Here is a 23,898-nt window from a genome sequence, read left to right as displayed (position 1 = left end):
AATGATTTCCAACCAAATAGATTTACATAAAGTATCAAGAGTAGGTAGATATTTATATATCATATCATTCAAATATTCGAAAAAGATTTCAATAACTAAATAAAAAGTATTCAATTAGAGAAAATTTTTATTAAGCCATGAAGAAAAATTTGCCGCAAAAAATGTTTTCCCCTCAAAAAAATGCCCCTTTACTGATAAAAAAAGATTTCATTGGGGCGTGAAGATGACCGATGCTTGGGACAATATTAGAACACAGCGAAATTTTATAAACTTAGTCAGTAAATGTTAATAATTTATTAATAAAGCAATCGGATTTAACAGGTATGCGTTTTTTCTTTGTAATGGATCCTTTCCTTAATTTTAGAAATACTTAAGGGGAAAAAAAAGACATTTAATGATGAGGGACGTTTTATGTAATCATCATCAGTCTTTATCTGCAAGACTGCATCGCTGCTTGTTTTTTTACCCCGATTTATGGTCATCTAAAATATTTTTTAAAAATTAAATGACATGAGCACACGAAATAAGGCAGTTCACTTCAAGACTACAAAAAGAGGAGGAGGGGGGGGGGGAGAACATGTTTCGAATGAATGCAATTTTCTTTAGGCAATGACTTAGTGTTGTGACGGTAAAGGCGCCATCTAAATTTAGTTTGAAACAGAATCCAAGTCTGAAATTGTTCACAGATACCGAATAGGACCGTAAACATGTCAGTCAGTTAATTCTGTGCAGACAACCGCAAGTTTCGGTCCAGCTCCAACTGCACTTGTGAACTAAAGTAGCCGTGAAAGTGTACCTCATCTCTTCCATCCCCCCCCCCTTACCGTGGTCCTAAACCATCCCCCTGTTGACACACTGTTTACAATGGAGCAGCGAGACACAATGGCTAAGAGTGGGCAGTGGCACATTCCGCAGCTCGTGTCGGCATTTAGAGCGAGTAGAAACATCCCCCGTACCTTTAGTTCGCCTGACCTTTGAACCCAACTACCTGAAAGAGATCCGCGTGGTGTTGCTAAGATGACAAGCAGTTCACGGTCAGCAGAAAAGCCCTACCGAAGCCATTCATTTAAGTTTATTCGTCTGTGTAGACCTGGTATTTCTTGAGGGACCGCCCTTCATTTCTAGCCCCACACACCCTACCTCGAGAAGCAAAGTGCCAGCGAAACCTGATATTAGAGGTGCTAAAGTGAACGCTCGGGGGCAACTGGTGTGTACTGATGACGACGTACTTATTTGGAATTCCAGTAGAGAAAAGATTGTTTGGAAAGAAAGATGGAGTAGATTAACCTCCCCCCCCCCATCTCGTATGCTGCGTCTGCGTGAGCCTGGATCTTTATTAGTTCGTAGCGATGAAGCCTTTTTTTTTTTTTTTTTTTTTGTAAGATGGACTGTGTTTCGCGTTATAAGTCTCTCTCTATCTGTTTACTGAAACTATGTACATTCTCTCTCTCTTTCTCTATCTGTTTACTGAAACTATGTACATTCTCTCTCTCTTTCTCTATCTGTTTACTGAAACTATGTACATTCTCTCTCTCTTTCTCTCTCTCTTTCTCTATCTGTTTACTGAAACTATGTACATTCTCTCTCTCTCTCTCTCTCTCTCTCTCTCTCTCTCTCTCTCTCTCTCTCTCACACACACACACACACACACACACACACACACACACACACACACACACACACACACACACACACACACACACACACACAATAAGAGATGATGTTGATTATTTTGACTCACAGATCTCTCTTCGAGTATTTTACAAAATCATCATAAATTAGTCAATAGAAACAAAGCAAACTCGAGTTGTCAACATTCAAAAAGTGAGCCAATACTCAAGATGCTACTGTACCTAAGCAAGATTTGGAAAGTAGACTGCTTCAAGAATCGAACCTTCATAGCTCGATTCTTGAAGCAGCATTGACGCTAGCTTTTGAATCCTATGTTAGAATCCCGTAAAAGGCGGGAAGAATCTTTATAGAGGCTTTTCCTCCTAAAAACTCCAGTTTTTTGATACCTCAAAACAGTCATATCAGTTCAAAATTGGCAAACGTCTTACACTTGACCTCAAACTACTTAGGCCATAATTCAAAAATAGCATCCCCAAAGCTTTCAACATTTCATATTACTGTATTAGGAATGCCGAAACAGCAATCTAGTACCTACCGAGAGATACAAATTCGGATGAAATAAATGATGAAAGAACGACAGTTTCCCAATAAAGATTACAAGGTCTAGCAGCCGAAAAACAATTGAGTGCATCATTCGAATCAGGGATTCGACGACCGGAAGTTCTTGAGTAACATCCCTAACTTGCCAGTAGTGCAGGACAGTATGTAAAAGAGAAATAAACTGGAACGAGAAATATACAAACATCGTACTGTTGCTGGCTTAGGATCACCAGAAGATAAGCTGTAAAATCAAAAAAAAAGTTAGAATACGGGGGGGGGGGGCTAGGGTATAGTCAGGCTTCATACTTTTCTGCGAATGGAAAAGTAAATATTTGAACAAAACCTACCCCCCCCCCCCCCAACTAGCAGTTGCTGATTCACTGATGAACAACTTCTTTATAATTTTGAAGTAAAATATTCTCTTAAAAGAAAGAAATTGCGTAACATATCCACAATGACTAATACGACATCGTGCGATTAAAAACTGTTACAAAAACAGGAGTAAGTGTCGGATTTATTTTAAGACAAACATTCACACTATCCTACAGTTTGGATATTCAATATCTTTAGGACAGAAAATAATTGCATCGCTCGATAGGAGACTATCAACTTGCTTAATAAAGGCCTAAAGTGGTTTGAAAATTTTCAATGTTTGGTCTCGAGTGCAAGATTTCAATTCGGTTTACAATTTACGTGAAGATAAAAAATATTGCCTGAGAATTACGCAGTTATCCACCAGAGATTTCCCAGAACTATACCTCTTTCAATTCAGAAATGATTTTAGTTTTAGTTCAATTGATAGTTTCATTGTAAATTTGAATTTAGAAGAAAGTTATTCGATCATCCTTATAATTCCGAAAAACTGCATTTTTAGAGAAAATTTTTTTTTTTTTTTTTTGCATGTCGAAAATAACTCTACTTTGATGAAAAGCCAAACGGCTATTTTTCTGGCGAGGTTGATAAGTTAAGAGGAATAAAAACCGACATTGGATCCGCCGACAGTTCGTCGGCATGAAACGTTCAGATCGTAGTTTTCGATCTTAGTTTCGCTTACTGGCTGAAAAACAATAAGGGATTTTTATCCCCCTTAACATAACTCTACTTTGTTGTTAAATGTCTCAAGAAGTAAACTATACAATTTTTTTTATAATCAATATCCTTCAAATATTTTTATTTTTATTTTTAACTGCCAAACCATTTTATATTGTAGTTAAAAAACAACATAACTGATACCAGAGTCAGTACTACAGATGTATTTTTTTTAATTTGCGCAACAAAATTAACAAGGCGCTTATTAATTTTTTTTAAAAAAAAGGAACTGATTTGCAAAAATTAATTTAAAAAAAAGCTGGCTTTACAAAAACGTAATTAAAAAGTGCCGAATCCATTTTTGTCCCGGATGCAAAAAAAAAAAAAATAATAATAATAATAATAACATACAGAAGATCTTTACTTGATACATTTGAAATTTACCTCATTAAATTATTAATAAAGAAGATATTTGCTCATTACATGCTTGAAAACTTGTTTGCTCAACCTGTTCTGCATAAATATCTATTGTCATACTAATTAATCTATAATTTATGTAGGTATTTCATGTACACCAGCTTCAAGAGTCAGTAATATTAGATCGCTTCTTGTTCATTTGTAAGACGGCTTCTTATTAACTGAATAAATGATGTAATCCGGAAACAGGAACTCATTTTGTTTACGATAATGATTCATTGACATTCCACGATTTCAAATTCTTTAGTCTTACCTAAGCAATAAGAATAACGATAAGAAGCCCAGCGTAATATGACTTTACGTACGTATACTTAATATTATAGATTTTTGTATTATTTCATTTTTGACGTATTGTACAAGTCATTAACACTTTAATAATAAATGTATAACTTTATTTTCGTATTAGCGCCATTCAATCAATATATTTTAACAACTGTGTTGTTCTCGACCAATTTCTTCGTCTGCTTATCAGTGCACATTTGGATGACATTTAATATTAAGGACATTTACTATTATTTCTCATAAATTCTCTCATTTAATGCTATTCGTTTAAACCAAAAGCAGAATTAGATCCAACTTTAAAAATAAATTGACATATCCATCGACATATAAATACACTGAAGCAGCTTAACATGAAAAGAAATCTGAAATTCGGGTTAGGTGAAATACGATAATCCTTGTAAAAATCGAAATACATAAAAAAATATGAAACTTACTATAAAAGCAAACAAAGAGAAACGAATTGATAAACAATTGTACACAATCAAAAAGCAGATAGAGCAGAAATCAAAAGATAAAAAGAAAATTACCGTAAAGAAAAAGAAAGATAAGAAATGGGAAAGATAAAGTTAGATAATTTTTGAAAGATGTATAGTAAAAAAAAAAAAAAAAGATTGATCTCTTTGTGTTCTTGAAAATTTCTAGGAAATACATGACCAAAGAACTCGCAACAACATACGATAGCTACATTCCCAGGTGGCTGGCGTCACACAAGCCAAAGACACACGCACACAGAGAGAGAGAGAGAGAGAGAGAGAGCAAGACGGGTAAGTTCTGTTGCCTTCCTTCGCTCTCACGTGAACGAATTCGACCTCTTTATTGAGCATGTTCTCCAATGTCCCTCCTCATTTAGCCTCTCATATCTTCAGGATGCGGTGTCAGAGCCCATCCCACTGCAGTCAACATTCCTTGCGTGGGTGGTCAGACGCGGGATGGGAAAATTTGCTTGCATTGTTGCGTACTATATCGCTATATGCCCCTCCCTACTTTTTGGAAGATGCTGGAGGGCAAAGACTCGGGTCTCAATGCTAGCCACACCCGGCAGAACTCTATGGGAAATTTTCTGTCAGCCTCAAACAGAGTTTTCATTCTGCAGACTGTGGGGAGGGAGAGAGGGAGGGTGGACAGAGGGGAGAATATCTTAGAAACAAGGTGAGTCCTGATGGTTTATGTATGGCTGCAAAGCATTCCAATGACAAGGGTGGACAAGCCTGTTTGTGGACACAACCATTTGTCACGCCAAATAGCTCTTTAAATAAGTCTAGACTGACACACTCAATTACCGCTCTAAACTCGGTACAGACAGCGATTGCTTCATCGTATTTCGCTTATGCAGATCATCTTAAAAGCCTTTTTCAGCACTATTAAACATGCGGAATTTCCTCTAAACATGAAACAACAGCAATGTGTTCCATCTGAAGGCTTCAATTCTTATGATCAACATTCGATGCGTAGTAAATAAATCTGTGCAGCAACCAAATCAGTTGAATTATACCTCTTACGGGGGGGGGGGGCAATCCCTCTGTTATGTGTGTGGTTCACCTTTCCGTTATCGTAGTTCGGGAGTTTTAAGGCCAACCTTCCCTGACATTTGAACAGCTTGCCCCTTATACTGCCCGCGGGTCATCTCGTGGTCTGTAAAGATTCCGATACGCAGCTGTTCTCCTTCTTGCCTTCTCCAATTGTGCACTAGCCAGATGTCGGGGTAACTTTAAGTACCCACACCTACACAGTTTATTGTACTCGAGAGAAAATCTCAGGAGGATAATTTGCGTTGCGCTTTTTTTTCTTCTTCTTTCTCAGCTGTCTCTTTCAAGCGGCTTCTGTAATTGTATTAATAAATCTACTTCGCACAACAGATGCTTGCATTCCCAGTCAAAGAGTAACAAATCTGAATCAATGTATCCTTCTTTAATTTCATAATTCCGTTAAATTAAAAAATAAATAAAATAAAAACACTACTGGAAACACTACACTAACACGCTTGTAAAAATGAGGAAATCATGATAGTTAAATCATGATTTCCTTATTTATAATGGGATGACGTTGCTATAGCAACGTCATCCCATTAGTAGCTTGTTAAAGCAAACACACATGCCAGAAATTCATAACAAATTAAATTACTGTTAATTCGTTTTAAAAACTCGCTGATGTATTTTTAAAACACATATCAGAGAATTAGACATATATATTTGACGGCAAAACCATGTGTCATCTTATATTCCCGACTTTTTTTTTTTAAGTAGATTGTGAAAAAGTAGATTATGCAAGTGAAAAAATAATAATGAAAAAACCAATTTGTAAATCATTCTTAAGGAGTCTTGCGATCCCGTTGTAAGGTCCTTCAAGATGTGGCAAATTGAGAATCCTAACATGAAAACAAACAATGCATCAAAATAAAACTGGACAAAAAACTAACAAATAAATATAACTGAATAAATAAAACTGGACTTGTTTATTTAGTCTCCATATTATATTTCATTAGGTGAATGGATAACCAAAAAAAAAGTGCAATACGATTTTTATAGCACAACTAAAATTGGATAACATCAGTGAATGAGATTTAAAAAATCAAGAAATAATTTATTAAATTAAATGAAATTATTTCATTTTCATTTCAATGTAGTAAGTAAATTTATTAAATAAAAATAAATAAAAGACTGATTGCATTTTTATTTTGAAAAAAGAAATCGAAAATTATATTTTAGATTTTATCTTTTTTTTTTTTAATTTGCACAAATGCGAACAAAAAATTTTTATGCGTTACTGTACACGTAGTAATACAGTAACGCATAAAAAATAAAAAATACAGTAACGCATATCTAACACCCTCCAGGAAGATCAGATTTTATTTGTCCTCGTTACAAATTCAAAATTCATCATGTTTTAGAGTATTGTTGCCACATGTCTTAAACGTCAATGCCATGTACGAAAGCTTGGTAACCTTTAGCGCATTTAGTATCATGGGTAGGGTCACATAATATCGTTTGCCAACTACTTGAGGCCTCCAATAAGTAGAGTGATGGTCTCACCTTGCAATAAAAAACATCGAATCATTTATAGAATATTCCCAAATATCCATCTCATACTGGTATTCGAATTCACAGCCTCTAGATTTAGAATGGGGATGCTGTCTACTCAGTCAACTTGGCTAGCTTTGTGGAGAGAATTATGCATCTATACCTTTCCCCATCCCCGTGATTGTTTCAGAAAAGATCAATTTGATTCGATATTACCTCTTTCACTCATTCACGCCACCTCTCGACCACTGTGCCATTAGAAGCATTTCCATGGGTGACTGTAACTCAAATAAATTGACATTAAATATATATATATACCAACCAATGAAATGAATATATATATATATATATATATATATATATATATATATATATATATATATATATATATACATCCATTTCTTGATTTCTAACTTACACATGGTGTAATAGTATATTCAATAGATTTTTCAGTTATCTGTGTATGAAATTAATTTGAGTAAAGCCAACTTTTAATAATATAAGAGGATCCGTAAGATTATAGACAAAAGTTGCAATTTTAAAGGGAAAAAACTTTTGTCGACTATACTTCTTTCGCAATAACGGAGAATCTCAATATGTTTCATTATATACAAAGCAAATCTAAGTTTCTTTAATAGTTATTACAGAGTATTCTCATTTTTTGTACGCTTTTTACCGTAACTTAATCTCCATTAATAGCACCAACTATGGGCGATTTTACCAGTTTTTCACATTTTCAGATATCCTGATGGTTTATTAGCAAACTTTTCTTTCGCAATACCTTGCAATTACATTTGAAAGCAAATCTGACAAAGACGTCACCCCGTTGCAATGTTTCTGCTGATACAGGATGATAAAAGTAATACTTTATAGAAGTATAAAGATTTAAGAAGATACTGTAGCATCCATATACTTGTGATACTAGATCAGGCGGAGTCCAAACAATCTGGCTAATTATTGAAAATACTAATGAGAGTAGCTTGGGATGTTACGTGGACCATTTTAAATATGTCAAACATCAAGTTTATGAAGTAACATCATAATAAATCAGGCCGTTCTGTAAATTATGACCCAATCTATTCGACTAATGTCTCGATTGGATGTTATCCTTTATAAAATTAGCGTAATTCTTTATATAATTATAAAAATTGCCTACTATCAGATGGATGTGGGGGGGAGGGAACAATTACATTTGTTTTCTCGTTAACTTGAAGAATGTTATGAATAAAAAAAGTTTGGGAGTAACTGAGTAAATTATGAAACACCAGCAGTTGCCTGTTTTTTTTTTAAAAAGAGAATGGAACATTCTGTAGAATACATAAGAGTTGAACATCAAGTCAAATGCTCTTACTTGTCACAAATAAGATTCTAAATTCCAAACCAGTTTACAATTTCACGAACGTGTATAACGTGCTGATGATATTGTCTCACCCACCGTTCTTTCCGTGTTTCACACGCACACACTTGAAGAAAATGCCTTCAACTGTACCTTCGTCTAAGTTTGTTGCCTTTTCATGTCTAAGACATGCAATAAATCTTAGTGCATTTTCAGATAAAGGTCCACTCCCCGATTTTCGGAGACCATAGAAAGGGTAACCAATGATATTCTGCGTATGTTTTCAAAAATTCCCCGAATATAAAAGAAGGGGGGATTTCTTTGCTCTTTGTCGCTTCCGAACTACAAATTGTTTGCGATCGAGAAATCCTCTTACCAACCCAAATCTCCGTGAATGTGAACGAAATATTTGATAGTTATTCTTAATAATAACATTGAGATTTAACTTGGCTGTATATACAGAATGCACGCGCACAGGCCATTCAGTTGATCGGTGTGCTGTTTGTGTATAAAGGTGAAAGATCAATCCAACCTATTACACACATGAATTTCAGGAACTCATATCTTGGGGTTGTCAGACTGGTAGATAAACGAATCGTTGCCTTAGAAGTCAGGTCAGTGGACGTTGTTACAATACTTAATATCCATTGAGTCACACTCCAGTGAGCTTTCGCTACTCTGGCCATATGAATGGCCAATGCACAATACAGACACACAACTGCTCGACGAGTTCAATAGAGAAAGAATTTCCTACTGCCTCTTAACAACGTTGTTTGTACCTCCAAAGCGAAGATACTGCAATAATACTAGCTGTCCACTTTATGATTAAAAAGTGTCAGAGTCTTCCTGATTAAAACAATTGGCAACTATATTTAGTTCTTTTTGAGAGAGCAATGTCCAGATAAACACCTCACAAAAATATTTCTTTCGGCTACTGTTTATTACATGAGTATTTGCTTTTATGAGTGTTAGATTAAGGCTGAATTTTGACGTGTATACGACTAACTAGATGGATTTAGATTTCCAGCAATTATTATAAAATTTCATTCAGATTGGATCATATGTACATGTGTAAACTAAGAAAGATAACGAGAAATTATGATGATAACATAATGGTTTGCATTTATGGATAGCAGTCATCAAGTGGCACTAGGTAACAATTCGCATTGATAAATCTCTGATGCTGCTGCAGCAAAGTGAGACATCTGATCTGTTCTTGGAGAAAAAAATCTGGGTTCAAATCCTATCTATGAGGTGAGAAACTTTTAGAACGATGTTTCAACTGAAGGCTGGGTTAACCGGTCTCGTACGGAGAGTTTTTTTCGAGAGGGATGCTTCTCTCGAAAAAAAATACTTTTCACCCGTATTTTGGTTAACTTCAGTACTAGAAAAATTCAATCCTGTCTTATGTCTAGCAAAAAACACTCTTCTCCTTTAGTCATGCTTTTTTACAAACCGAGATTTTTGTTTTTGAAATGACTCTAATTCCAGTTTTCTTCAAATATCACAAAAAAAGTATTGTTTGTCCGCATCCACGAATTCCCCCCCCCCTAACTTTATCTCTCAACAACTGTTAACTTCATACAATCAAGAACCCGCCCAAAATCCTTGTCTCATTACAGAGGAGAGTAATTAGGTTGGTTAATAATCTCTCTTTCTGTCTCCTAGTTCCCTCCGCTGTCTTTCAGTTTCTGTTGCTTGATTTTCCACAGATATTTCAATAGTCACTGTTAATCACAACTGACATCGGTAATTAATAAAGCAATTTTATATACTAAAAAAATAAATGGTTTCATTTGGATTGTATTTTTACATAGAATCCAACGAGACGGAGATATCTGAACTTCGGTTAACATATTTGTTATTATTATAACAAATACTTTCATGTTTTAACGGAGTAGGCATCCAAACGAGCCCTAAGAATTTAAAAGATGTAAAAGACACATTTAGAAACAGCTTGTGTATTGTCTCTTGTACGCCAAATGTACACCTACAGATGAGCGTACGTAGTGCTAAAACGTACTTTACATTCCAGAGGGAAAACAAAACGTACAGGCTTATATTTAATTCATGTTTTTCACGCTAGGGGTCACCACCGAGTCGTGAGTTAAATATTATAAGCGCGATAAATTTCTTTTTCCTAACTAAATCTTTGTACGTTCGATAATACTTAGTTTAATCACCAGGTGTCGCTTATGGTTTGTCTGCTGTATGTCAAGTGTTTCTAAATTTGCTGTGTGAGGTAGGAAACTTCCCCCCTTTCGAAAAGTGTCCTTTGTTCACTTGGACTGGAGGGGGAGGGTAGAAACAGGAGCATCAGTTGTTCGTGGTGTTCCTGTGTGTGACAAAGTAGACACTCCGCAGCCTCTTTCGACTAAAGTTGACGGTGAAGTAGCGAGCAGGCTCGGTTTGTAGTTCCGATAAAGATTGGTTGCGTGTCTGGCAATTTATCTGTTTTTATCTCACAGCGTTTCCGTAATCGTTTTCGCCTTGGTCGTCTAGACTTCGCGTTGGGATCCGGCAGTTGGTTATCCTTGACAAAAGCCCCTACATTTAGTTTCACAACGGAAGAACCTGTCATCATGGTTGCCACACACACACACACACATCCGAGCATACACTAAACAAATACTCTTCTGTATTTGTTTGTTATTGTTGATTTGTCGTTGTTCGTGATTATTGGAAATTAATTCCGGGATTTTTTTTTTTTCGCATTAACAATCCCAGAGTGTTTGTTTATGCCTAATCCTATCAATCAAAAAAAGAAGAAAAAAACTCTCATTTACTGTTTGCAAGCAAGTCACCCAGTAACCCAACGAGCGCCCTCTATCTATTTTGAAGTCAACTACCTAAAGAAAAGCCTTATTATTGTATTTACAATAGTCGCCCTTCCGCTATACATCAAACATAGAAGTATTTCCGATGTAGGTGTCAGCAACGACCTTAACCTTCACAAAAGAAAAAAAAAAAAAAGTACTGGAAAGGCGAAAAGCTGATTAAACAAACAAACAAAAAAAAAAATCTTTTCACCAAGGTATCGTTTGTTGCCTTAAATAATGAGTAAAGTAGATAGTTGGCAACCACCGCTACTTATTGCATTCCTGGTGAGGAAGGCAGGAAGAAAGAATTATGAGCAGCTAATTCTCTGCTCGTGCTATTCAACTAATAAGTGGCTTATTAGTGCTGGAAGGTGAACACAATGGTTAGGCTTAAAGAACAGTGTTTACGCGCATATTATATAAAGGTAATCACATGACAGTTGAGAGCGTCAAGTCCATTGTTGAAGTGCCCAAACAGGAAATGGCAGCTTATATGTGCGAAAAGGGATTATTATTTCCAAAATGTGAACTCTTTTGAAGATCAAATACGCTCAAACATTCGCCGATATGCTTATAATAAAGAACTACAAAAGAGTTTATAAGATCACCGTATAAATTTAGATCTTTCCGTGTTTTTTGAATTAACTACATATCACAGCAAATAAAAACCAATTTCACACATTCCAAATCTTTTTTAACTTCCGTATTTAGTTTCTTTCTTACTTTTTTTTCCCCCTTCAATAAGTTGTACTTCAAAATAGCATTCTTTGTGGATGAAAAACAATGGCTATTACATGAACAAAATGTCATAGACTTTCTTTTGTTGCTGTTCAACAGACAGACATTACGACTATATGTAAGGACATTATTTTAAGGAGTAGGGAGGGCAGGATAAACACGTAAATATTTCAAGCGAAGAGAATGAGATATGCACTTTATGGTCACGTATTTGTGCACCTATTAGACGAAAAACGGCATGCTTAAAAGTGAACATACACATTTTAAAGGTTTGCTTTGAATATAATCCATTTCTACGTTTATTTTTCTTAAAAATTCACATACTTTCTCAAGAATGCTTGCATTTTGCACGTTTTTTCGTTCACATAATTCACTTTACCTCTCGTTCGTTGTTATGTGTGATGATAGATAAATACGACGATACTTGGTTTTGTTTGTATGGTGAGCCGTAGCGAATAAGTTCATTAGATGCAAGGTGCGTTCTTACATTCGTAGGAGAACTAGGGGTGGGGTGGAAGGAATGGTTGAACAAAGTTCGGTTACTTCAAAGCGCGGAACACCTAAATTGTGTGTGGTTAAACTGAATTTGCCTTTTTTTTTTTTTTGATGTGGTCACGACCGTAGCAAATCTGAGGCCCCAAATGAGATCTTGGTGGTATATCGGGAATGTATATTATTAGCAATATTAAAAATTAAACAATATATTTAATTATACTTATATTTAATTTAATTATACTTTACTAAAGAATTTGTTTTAATTTTCAGAAGATTGAATTTTAAATTTTAGAATATTCTTAAATTTTTAAAGTTTTTTTTTTTTTTTGAGCAGTTGGGCCCAGTCAGTCCTTAGTCCAATCGGACCTAGCAGGCCTGGTTAGCGCGTGTTTAGCGTATCCGCTCTCTCCAACTAACAGGTTGCAGATTCGAATCCAGGAGTGAGCATGGTAAGCCGTGGTTTGTTATTGTATGAATGTGGGAGATAAATTTCATCGTCTGGTGTGAGACCGTCACCCTATTATTATTATTATTATTATTATTATTATTATTATTATTATTATTATTATTATGTGACACCTTCAAGGAGTCATTCGAGAGAGGGCGCTCTACTCCATCATCTACACACAACGCCATTTACTGCCCACCACTAGTATTTTTTGTCTGTAGATTGCGTGTGTTCTCATGGCCAATTTGTTTTTATGCGGGATGAAAAACCCCAGTTTCCTGGAGAAAAAATCCTGAATTCAATAAAATTTTTAAAAAAATACAGAAATTAATAATAATAATAATAAAAAATAGAAAAATCCATGGTCATAGAGATATCAAAGACAAGAAGCTAGCATTAATTCAAAAATAAGTAAATATGCTTTGTTAATAAATACATACTTCTGATAATTTATTTGTTATTCACAGTGTTAGCGGTCTGCTACTTTCCTGTTGATTTCCATGGCACGTTCATGATTCAAACTCAAGCCTCTGCCAGTTACGGCCATGCAGCAACAACTTTTTCTGAAGTTACAATAGACGCTGATGCCATTCCACCGTGGGGGCGCTGCCATCGACGAAGAGGAAATAACGTTATCCTAAAAGACAGGTGAGGATTGATGAATTTATACATATTTCGTTAGCTGAGTTTTCAGTGTTTTTTAACTTGATTTATTTATTTACTTTTTTAATCTGGTTTTTATATCGGAGACTTTTTAAAAATAGCATAACATCGATATTCAGGTATCCCCTGGATTATTTAGCGATATTTATTTCATGAGAATATAATTACATAAATGTTGGTATTTATTGGCATTGTTTTCTTACAGCACTGGGGGAGAAGACTGCATGAGGTGTTTTCACTTAACTCTGAAAACCCCAAATGTTATTCAGATACACACCGAAGGTAAGGATTGGTTCTGACAAGCCTGAGACTTATTTAATTTGAATTTCAGTCCTCTTCCTACCTTTCTTTCAGAAATACTTCAGTGAAATCGATTTAATTTTATAAATATCCATTTTTCCTTGCATGTGTGTTCGTTTATGGCTGCATTGTTTCTAAAGCGAACCAATAAGAATATGTAGGCTAATATTTCAAATGGAAAGAGGCAGTAAACACGCAGTCTGACAAATAGATGAAAATATCAAGATGGATTTGTTGTACTTATCGGAAACAGATGCTTCCAGTGCTTTGACTTATTGTCCCGCTTGGATAGCAGCATGATAACGATATCTAAGGAATATCTGATGTTTGCAGCTGGATACAATAAAGAGAAGCAACATCTCGCCTAAGACTTGAAAGCAGCTGTAAAACTCCCCTCCTCTGCTAGTGCGGGATGCACGCAACATACCAAAATGAAGGTCTTAGAACCGCGAACTCAATGACGTCACTTAACCTATTTCAAATAAATCTTTAAAAAAAAAAAAAAAGATTTATTTAATTTCAATCCCACGGAGGGTTTGGAAATCTATATAGATCCTGTGTGTGGAGAGAATTTGTTTATGTTAATTTCAACAACAGCTGCAGCTTGTAATTTCTTGGAGAAAAGAGGAAGAGGAAAGGCCATTTCGAAGGATGGAAGAAGAGGAGATGAAAGAATAGGAGGGGACAGCAAGACTATGTATAGGTGTTGGCTAGCTGCTGCACGTGTTTTATGGATTTTTGAAATGGACGAATTCTATAGGTGCGCGACAGCGAAACATTACAGAAAAGTAGTAGGGTAGGCACTAGTGACCAGATCCTGATAAGATAAGGAATCGTGATGATTGGTTGTTCATTTGATTACGTCATGAGTTTGGAATGTTTGGAAATTTGTCTGGGGGGGCATAGGTGTCAATGGGTTCAGTTCTTGTGTTTTGGTTCGTGTATAGAATTATGGGTGATGGTTGGGTTTAGATAAGGATTCGTGTCGTGATTGGTGGGACACTTCTGACCAGATCAAGGTCAAGATAAGATAAGGAATCGTGTCGTGGGTGTGTGTTGTTTTCAGATGTAGATAAGTGACGTCATGTGTTATTGTCAATAACTGACGTAATTTGTTAGTTGTACATAAGTGAAGTAATTTGTTAGTTGTAAATAAGTGACGTTATTGTTTTGAATGGAAAGGAAGATATAGTAGTGGATAAAGAATCGTGTCGTGCTGGGGACCCCCCTCTGTCAGTGACATGTTTGGTGTGTTTGGTTCGCGTATTGCATTGTGGGTGTTTATTTGTTATCTACATGATTCACTTGTTATCTACATGCTATGATACCTTTTTTTTGTCACTTTTCAGGTGAAATATTATCCACTAAAATTCTGCCTATTAATTTAATACCCATTTCCTTTTGCTTCCAAGAGTTAACACAGTTTCACTGAGTGGATTTTCAAAAAAAAAATCTCTAGTTAGTTTGTGGCATGAAATTTCACAAGGGAGAAAAATGTTACAGTCTTACTCAAATTTGTATAACACATCAACGACACCCAATTTGTTCATTTAAATTTACACATTTTATTTGAATGAAATATTATTTACAAATTGTATTTACTGAATCTAATATACAGAAAATAAATAAAGTGAAAAATACAATCTATTTTTTTTGTTCCTTAATCTTCCTATTGTTAAATTTGCACGGTTGTCCAAAGGTTCTTCTCAAGCTTGTGAAATTGCCATCATGTGGTTTTTGACAATGTCATTCTCATCTGAAAGTTAATTTTCATTTGGTGATTGCTGGGAATTTATGCCTGTAGTAAAATTAAGGGTTGCATATTTATTTTTTTGAAACCAATACATATATTTCTGAGCATTATTAAAAGCACAGAATCTTTCGTTATGTTTCCAAAAGCATTTAAAAGTACATGTTATCTTTTCACGTTTTGGCTATCCAATTTCATTTAAATCAAGAACAGAGCTCCCTATTAACCTCGTTAATGTTTGGTTTTTCTCTTCCTTTGGCAAGTAATATTTGATATTTGCATGTTGATTCTATCATCCAATTTCCTAGTTTGTCCAGAGATAGTGAACCAATTTCCCACTTCAGCTGATGGTTATATTTTATTAACCAAGAATTCTGTTTTTTAACTCTTTCAGGTAATTCTTTCCAACTACAAGACGATTTTGTCAATGCATATCTTACAAATTCCATCAGAAATACAAAATTTCTTTAGGAAATAAATTTGAAGTCGTATTCAAAAGAAATTGACAATCAATTATTCCAATGATAACTGAAAATTCGTATTTTTCACCCAATGTCGATTTTTCATAATCGTTTTCCTTCATTCCTCTTCTTTTTAGATTACTTCATATGGCACCACAAATAAATAGTTATTTATTATTATTATTATTATTATTATTATTTTACTGATTATTAGCTCTGATCTTATATTTTATGTTAACTTTCTGATACAAAATTCTAAACAATTAGAACTTTTCACAAAGATACTTTCAAAGAATTTTGAGGCTCACCCATTATTTTTACATTACCAAACACAAAACAGCAGCTGCAGTGGATGAACGATTACCTTAATCCAAAGCCACTCGACTCTATGGTTTTTTCTTATAATACTGTTTACCCTTACTATGCCCTACCCTGACCATTCCTTCAAAAATGAACATTTTGTGCAGATGACTCAACGATATGTTTTCACATGCTGTTGGATATACTGTTGGTGTGTTTTTATCCTACTTTGTGTGGGGAAAGGTAAAATTTGTATATCTGTTATCTGGAGAGTACAAACATTTTTTCTATACCAAACTTTAAGAATTTAAGTCATGTTTTTGGGTTAATTATCTGCTGTCTCTCTGTAAAACAACCAAATTCTAACAGTTTGGATTTTCGATTATGTGAACGAATTGTTTTCAGATAACTCAAACAATGTCAATAGGTAGCATTAGACAATTTCTAAAATAATCAATTACATGGATATCAGTTTTCCACACTTTTTTGTTCCCCTTTTCTGGCATTAATTTAACAGTAGTGATTTTTTATAATAACAGAATTGCATTAAGGTATAAAGTAGTGGATTTAAATATCAATTTCTAATCAGAATAACTGAGCAAAAAATTCACTGTGGAAAAACACAACAAAAGCACACATCTTTGTTCATTTAAGTTTACAAATATAATCACTGAGAAAAATTCGAAACATGTAATTACCTAAAAATATTTCACAATATTTAGTTTACACTCTTAACATTTTCCAGAGTTCAATGAATGATATTTTTGTTCCTCACTTTTTCTTGGTTTCATTACATCAAAATAGCTGGTCATGCAAAAGAGATTTTAAAGCAGATACCATGGTAAGCACAGTTCCATACATTTGATATTGTTTCAGTCTAGAAATGACACCATGCCTCCCTAAACATTCTGTATATTCTTTTGTCACCAAATATACACTAACAGTTTTCGTAAAATGTTCGTAAATGTCCGAAACTAAAGAATCTTTATCAAATTGGATAAAATCTTGAAAGTCTAATTTTACCATTGATGAATTTAAATGATTAGCGATAATTTTCCCCATGATACAAATAGCTGGTAATTCACTTTCCAAAAATAGTAAATGATTATCAATGTTGTACATTTTTGGTGAAAATCTCTCAGCTTCTTCACAACTAATAGAAAAAACTTTAATTCCATCAGCTCCTGTATTATCAAGTATTAGTTGCCCATCTTGGCATTTCAGAATATAACACTCACCGAGGTGCATTTTGTATTCAACTCTTCTTTGCAAGTAGCCGATGATATCAGACCCCTTCCTGCATAACCTTTCACAAGTGGTCCTGGATAAATACATCACAATGCATGTATATATACATGCATTGTGTCTTCTAAAATAATAATCAGTTTCCATCCTTTTAGAGCTATGTAAAGAGTTTTGTCTCATGCTATTTTCCTGGAGGAAGAAAATTTCAATGAATTTTGTGGCTCACCCATTATTTTACTTTTCTTTCCTGGATACAAAACACCACAACACAATACAATAGCTGCACTGGATGAACGAACTGCCATAACTGCAAAGACACTTGACTTGTTTGTTTTTCCTTATAGCACTGTTTACCTGACACTTAACCCTGACCGTTCCTTCCAAAATGAAACTTTCATGCAGATGATTCACGGACATGTTTCTACATGCTGTTGGATATGATTTTGATGTGAGATTATCTTACTTTGAGATATCATAGGGCAAATCTTATCTCTGTGGCTCGAAAAGTATTCTATATTATTTGTCCTTATTATGTTAAGTATTTTATCCTCAAAAGTATTTTTGATGTTAGACCATGTGACTAGTTCTCTCACTTATATGTCTGAAATTTTTGGGATGGGGAAAAAAATAGCATTAGGTGGTGGAAGTGAAAAGGTCACCAAGAGGGTGACAGAGGTCGTGCCTGCAATGCTGTCCCACCCTATCCCCTAACCCTATTCTCTCCCTCTCCTCCAGAAGATGTCTGTTCAGGCTATCTGGAGATGAACGAGTTCATCATTTGCTGATATCTTTTAGTGATGTCACCTCCAACTGATACTGATAACTTTGGAGGTAAAAAACAGAAAACCCTCCAACTGATACTGATAAATGCAGAGCAAAAAAAAACGCGTTTTTTTTCCTCCAAAGTTATCAGTATCAGTTGGAAGTGACATCACTAAAAGATGCAAATGAGCAGCTCGCTCATCTCCACGAGGCTGAGCAGACATTTTCTGGAGGGACGGATAAGGGGTTAGGGCATGGGATACTCACTAACATACTCTTATTTTTCTTTTCATTTTCATTTACACAAACATACAGGATACACTATACAGTATTTCATATATACAGTATACAGTATTTCAATATACACAAACAGTTTTCGTAAAATGTTTGTAAATGTCCTAAAATAAAGAATCTTTATCGAATTCGATAAAATCTTGAGAGTCTAATTTTATGATTGATGAATTTAAACGATTAGTGATAATTTTCCTCGTGATACAAATAGCTGGTAATTCAGTTTCCAGCTATTCGTATATGATTATCAATGTCGTACATTGATAATCACGTACGAATAGCTGATTACATTGATTACCAAAAATAGTAAATGATTATCAATGTCGTACATTTTTGGTGAAAATCTCTGCCACATCCACATCCACTGAGCTGTGTAGCTCAGTGGATGTGGCATTTGCACACCACGGCGCTTAGCCGCACGAAGGAAGACTTGGTTTCGAGTCTAGTCGGCAACTACAGGAAATTTTTCTAAGCCTTTTTTCGACCGGTTCCCGAGTTAGTCGATCTCTGGCACGGGCAAGCGAGTTTTTCCTCCCGGAAACTCGGGTTTTTTGTCCTGTAAACTGAAGAAAATCGACCGTAGACAACCAAAGACAAAACATGACGACAATGATGGATGTGTGTCACCCTGGGAAAATTCCAAGATATCTTACCTCAAAAACATCTCCCACAATTCCATAGGCAAACCAAAACACCATGTGATATCACAGAGAGACATATGTTCCCCAGAAATTTTCCAAACACGTAACGACACGATTGCTTATCTCTAAATATTACTCACAATGCATTACGCGAACCCAACACACCATGTGATGTCCCTGACAGAAGGGGAGGGGGGTCCCCAGCGAAATTCCAAACATTCCAAAATTTATCTTATCACTATCCATCACCCATAATGCCATATGCAAACCATTTACTTATCTACAAATCATAACAATACACATCCAAGACACAGACGTCGCATCCCCCTATTTACCCTACCCCTATTTTGTTCATAGCATCCCACTAATAATGACACGAATCCTTATCCACTAATATCTTCCTTTCCATTCAAAACAATAACGTCACTTATTTACAACTAACAAATTATGTCACTTATTGACAACAACAAATTATGTCACTTATCTACATCTGAAACAACACCCACACACCCACGATTCCTTATCTTATCTTGATCTGGTCTCTAGTGCCCCATCAATCACAACACGAATCCTTATCTCAACCATCACCCATAATTCCATACGCGAACCAAAACACACGAACTGAACCCACACATACACCCCCAGGGAAATTCCAAACTCATGAGATCACACACAATGACGTCATCAAATGAACAACCAAGCACGTCACGATTCCTTATCTTATCTTGATCTGGTCACTAGTGCTTACCCTACTACTCAGAAGATTATTGATGAAGCAGGGGGATCTCTTGGACTGCTAAAGAAATCTGAAGAAGAAAGGATATTTGCTTTGAATTTTAATATGCGCACTTTAATTAAAATTAAATCAAAATTAATAGTACTTAATGAAGTCAATTTCTGTCCAACTAGAAAGTTTAGTGCCATACGAGTTCGAGGCAAATGTAAAAATAAATTAGCAAATACAAAATATATATAAAATTGATATAAACAGAAAAAAAATCCTTTTCCCACCCACAGTGCAAAATGTACTATAGGCTAGCAAATAGCCTTTCGTGGGTGGGGTACAACATAAAAAATAAATGGATTAAGAATCATTTTGCATATTTTATTGTTTGTATTATCTTGTATTTTTGCTACTAGTTGACAAATATTAGTAACTTACAATACAAAATTGCGATATTTCATTGGATTATCAATAATCCACATTTATATTTTATTATATTTATTGATTTACAGTATGTTTAATTGATCGAATTGTAAAGAATTAATGTAATAATTGAGATATATGTTAGTAGTATCTGTTACTAGAAGAAGTAATATGTTTATTTATTTTTGATAAAAAGAACTTAACAAATAATGATTTAAAAATTAAAAAAATTGAGATTTAAAAACAAAAAAGTCTTCGTGTATGGCAGCTGCAAACAATATGCCTTCATTTACTGTACTATTTTTCATACAAGAACTGAAGGAACTCATTCAAACCATTAGTTCGAGTTCCTTTGATATTTTCAAGAGAGAGAGAGAGCACTTTGTTGAATACTCCCATACCTTGAAGACTCAGCATTAACAGTAAAGTTTATGGAGAGTCCAAATTTAACGACTCCACATGTTCTAATCTGGGAGACGAGAAAAATAAACCATTCCACAATGAAAGAAATCCTTTCAGATTCGAGTCTTGCAGAGTGACATGTGGTACGAAATATATCGGACGGAAATGCAATGTAACTTGTGTCGCAAGCAGTATTACAAATGATATACAGTCGTTTTTTTTAAAAAAAATTCACGAAGAATAAAAATGATATCCAACTAATTTACAACAGTTTGTTTATCTGAATAAACAAACACAAGAGGTCTGATGTGAATAAAAGCGTCAAAATTCCTGTCTTTAAAAGAACTTTTATTTATTTTATTATTTTTTTTTTCAGTCGAAAAATATCCCAGATGTGACGATACATTCGACAATTTCATTCGGCAGCTTTTCTCATGTGATTTCAACTTGATAATTTAATTAATTTAACGTGGTCTGGATCCGAATTTTAATAGAATGATAATTCTGATATGCGTTTAAAGGCCCCTTGTTCATCACTGATCTCTTCTAAATAATCAATTCCGTCGTCCAATCATTTCAGCTTCTTCCATTCTTTCAAAATAATGCCTTAAGGCCCTTAACTGTTCTTTCTTAATCTCGTCAATAAGTTGCGTCGAGTTGTTTTAACTTTTGAATTTCGTGCACATGTTTGCCCATGTTCCACTGTTAAAACTTAAACTGGCAAAAAAAAACTTTTTTCCCCCGATCTTCAATATTTTGTTCCATTGTTATTCTTTGTGTTAAGCAGATAAACATAAAAAATACACCTGGACAAATATTATCATTATTGGTTGTTTTTCGTCAAGAAAGAGTCGTATTGTAAGTAAAAATATAATATAAAAACTAATTTTCTTTACCCCCCCCCCTTTTTTTAAGGTCTGGGAAAATGTTATACCAAAGAAGAAGCAGTAAAAGCAACTTGTCCGGATGATCGTGCTGTATACGAACGAAAATTTAAAGAAATTATGTTATATCGTAAGTATTTCAATGTATCCATTTTACTATGACCTTTTATTCTCTGTAAAGCTATCCTGTTTCAACGATATATTAATCTGATGAAAGTCGAAACATAAAATTTGAAACGTTATTAAAGAAAATTACATTAAAAAAATAAATAATATATGTTAATCTAGAAATGTTATATGTTTATTAACATTTTGTTTACAAATATTATAAGTAAAAAAAAAATGAAATTTATTCTCACCAGATGGTGTTAGTTCTCAAGTTCCGCATATATTACAACCGTAATGGATACATCCTCATAGTTATGTAACATGATTCGCCTTCCAAGAGCAAGGTTGCACGGTCTTTTACATTTCTAATTTAGGCAAAGAACAGGGGATAGCCATCCCTTCAATGTTTTTTTTTTTTTTTTTTTTTTCCCTATCCATCCTTCTACCAAGTGCTCCAGTAATGCACAACAGTGGAATGCAGACGCACAAGAAATAAGTCGCAACAAGAAAGACGACTTGTAATTATCCATTGCCTTGGTACGCCCTCTGTACCATCACACCCTTTGTTTTCAAGGTCTTATCGGTACAACGGCCAGGGTGTGGGTGGGCTCAGTGCAAAGTGTCGCCAGAGGGCACTGAGTAATCAGTGGGTGGTGAGAAAAACTTTAAGACGGAAAGGACGGCGCCCATGAGAGGAATGAGGTCAAACAGTAAGTTTACTGTGACCAAGAACCTGTTTGTTGCAAACCATCCCGGGTGACATTCATACCATATACCATATATGATACTCATCTATGTCGACACGCACACAATGGGCCTTGTAATGTCACCTACAGTATTCATTTCCCACTATAAAGTGGACATAATAAATAAATAAAAATAAGGATCGCAAGCATTTTGAAAAACTAAAATCAAATCCCATAGCATATAAAAATAAATAACAAAATCGCATTATATTTTATAATAAACGTAAATAATTTAGTCACGCTCTTAAATTGTAAAACAACAACTAAATGTACACAGAAAAAATACATACCACCATTTGCTTTTAACACGCATCTTATTATCATATTACTTTTCTAGTTTATGGAGTTTTTGCGAATGTTATAATTCAGTGTCTTCTATAATAGCAATAAATCGAGTACACGTACGGAGCGCACCTGTGTACTTATATAAGGTGTATTCTAAACACTTGATTCGGGAATCACACTGTCACACACTACGCAGTTACAAAATGAACGTTGTTTTTCTCAAAAATCATTCGTCTTCGCCAAACGATATAAATATTAACTTGCACGTACACGACACCTGCTGGTGACGCACGTATATGGCAGTAATTATTTTATTGACGCATTAGTTGTAGATAAATTCAGATTTAATTAAATAGTTAATTCTTATTTAAATATATTAATCTATTTGCTATTTTTTCTAACTGTTTCATATATTATTGTCAATAATATATAAATAATAATAAATACTACAGATGCAAAATTTCGCTTTCGAAGTCAATAATTAATTACTTTGAAAAATGAATATACTGTACTTATTTATACGATCTTAGTTTTAGCTTCGTATTTTATGAGAAATAATTAATGTTTAAATAAATCAAAAATTTAATAAATAAGTAGAATTAAATAGTTTTAGTAAACTCACTGAAATGAAAATGATATTACTGTCCATAGGTTTAGTTAACTCCAGCATTTCCACTCATAGCAATGACGTCAACTTTCTGTTCCCAGGGAAGCCACAAATTGATACATCAACGTCGATTGCAAATGTTTTCTGTCCTGTGAGTGGAAAATTTCGATTTACATATTCAGCTAACAACGGGGAATTTCGTTGTGACCAGTCGCTGTCGGAACTTAGTAATTGTCCCCTTGGCAACGGGCTAGTAGTTCATTTTAGGCAGTGTTCATTTCCCAATGTAGGTAAGACATTTGAATTTAATAATTATTATAAATTATTTGTTTTCCTGTTTATTTAAGTAAATACGTTCATATGTGAAGAAGGTAAACGTTAAAATAACTATAAAAATTTTATTCACAATCAATATGTTTATTTTGTAATCAAATTTTTCGTTTAAATATAATTCAACATTTCAAGCATTAATCTCAGTTGTAGGACTTTTTTT

At 34.5% G+C, this 23,898-nt stretch overlaps 1 protein-coding gene across 2 annotated transcripts in view; it reads left to right on the top strand.

Moving 5' to 3' along the window:
- Window positions 1-23,898, top strand: part of LOC150096739 (uncharacterized) — a 52,035-nt gene that overhangs the window by 9,182 nt on the left and 18,955 nt on the right. The window contains exons 2-5 of one of the 2 annotated variants that reach the window (XM_090408465.1): window positions 13,281-13,461; window positions 13,682-13,758; window positions 21,691-21,789; window positions 23,507-23,695. In XM_090408465.1, the coding sequence (XP_090264591.1) occupies window positions 13,281-13,461; window positions 13,682-13,758; window positions 21,691-21,789; window positions 23,507-23,695 (546 nt within the window). Of the gene's footprint in view, window positions 1-13,280; window positions 13,462-13,681; window positions 13,759-21,690; window positions 21,790-23,449; window positions 23,696-23,898 lie in introns of both variants that reach the window. The other variant, XM_090408464.1, reaches the window with a different exon arrangement.

The sequence above is a fragment of the Typopeltis vanoorti genome, chromosome 18 (genome assembly GCF_054136105.1).
Source record: "Typopeltis vanoorti isolate ZY-2024b chromosome 18, IOZ_Tvanoo_1.0, whole genome shotgun sequence".
NCBI lineage: Eukaryota > Metazoa > Arthropoda > Arachnida > Uropygi > Thelyphonidae > Typopeltis > Typopeltis vanoorti.
This window is presented reverse-complemented; position numbering and strand designations above follow the sequence as displayed.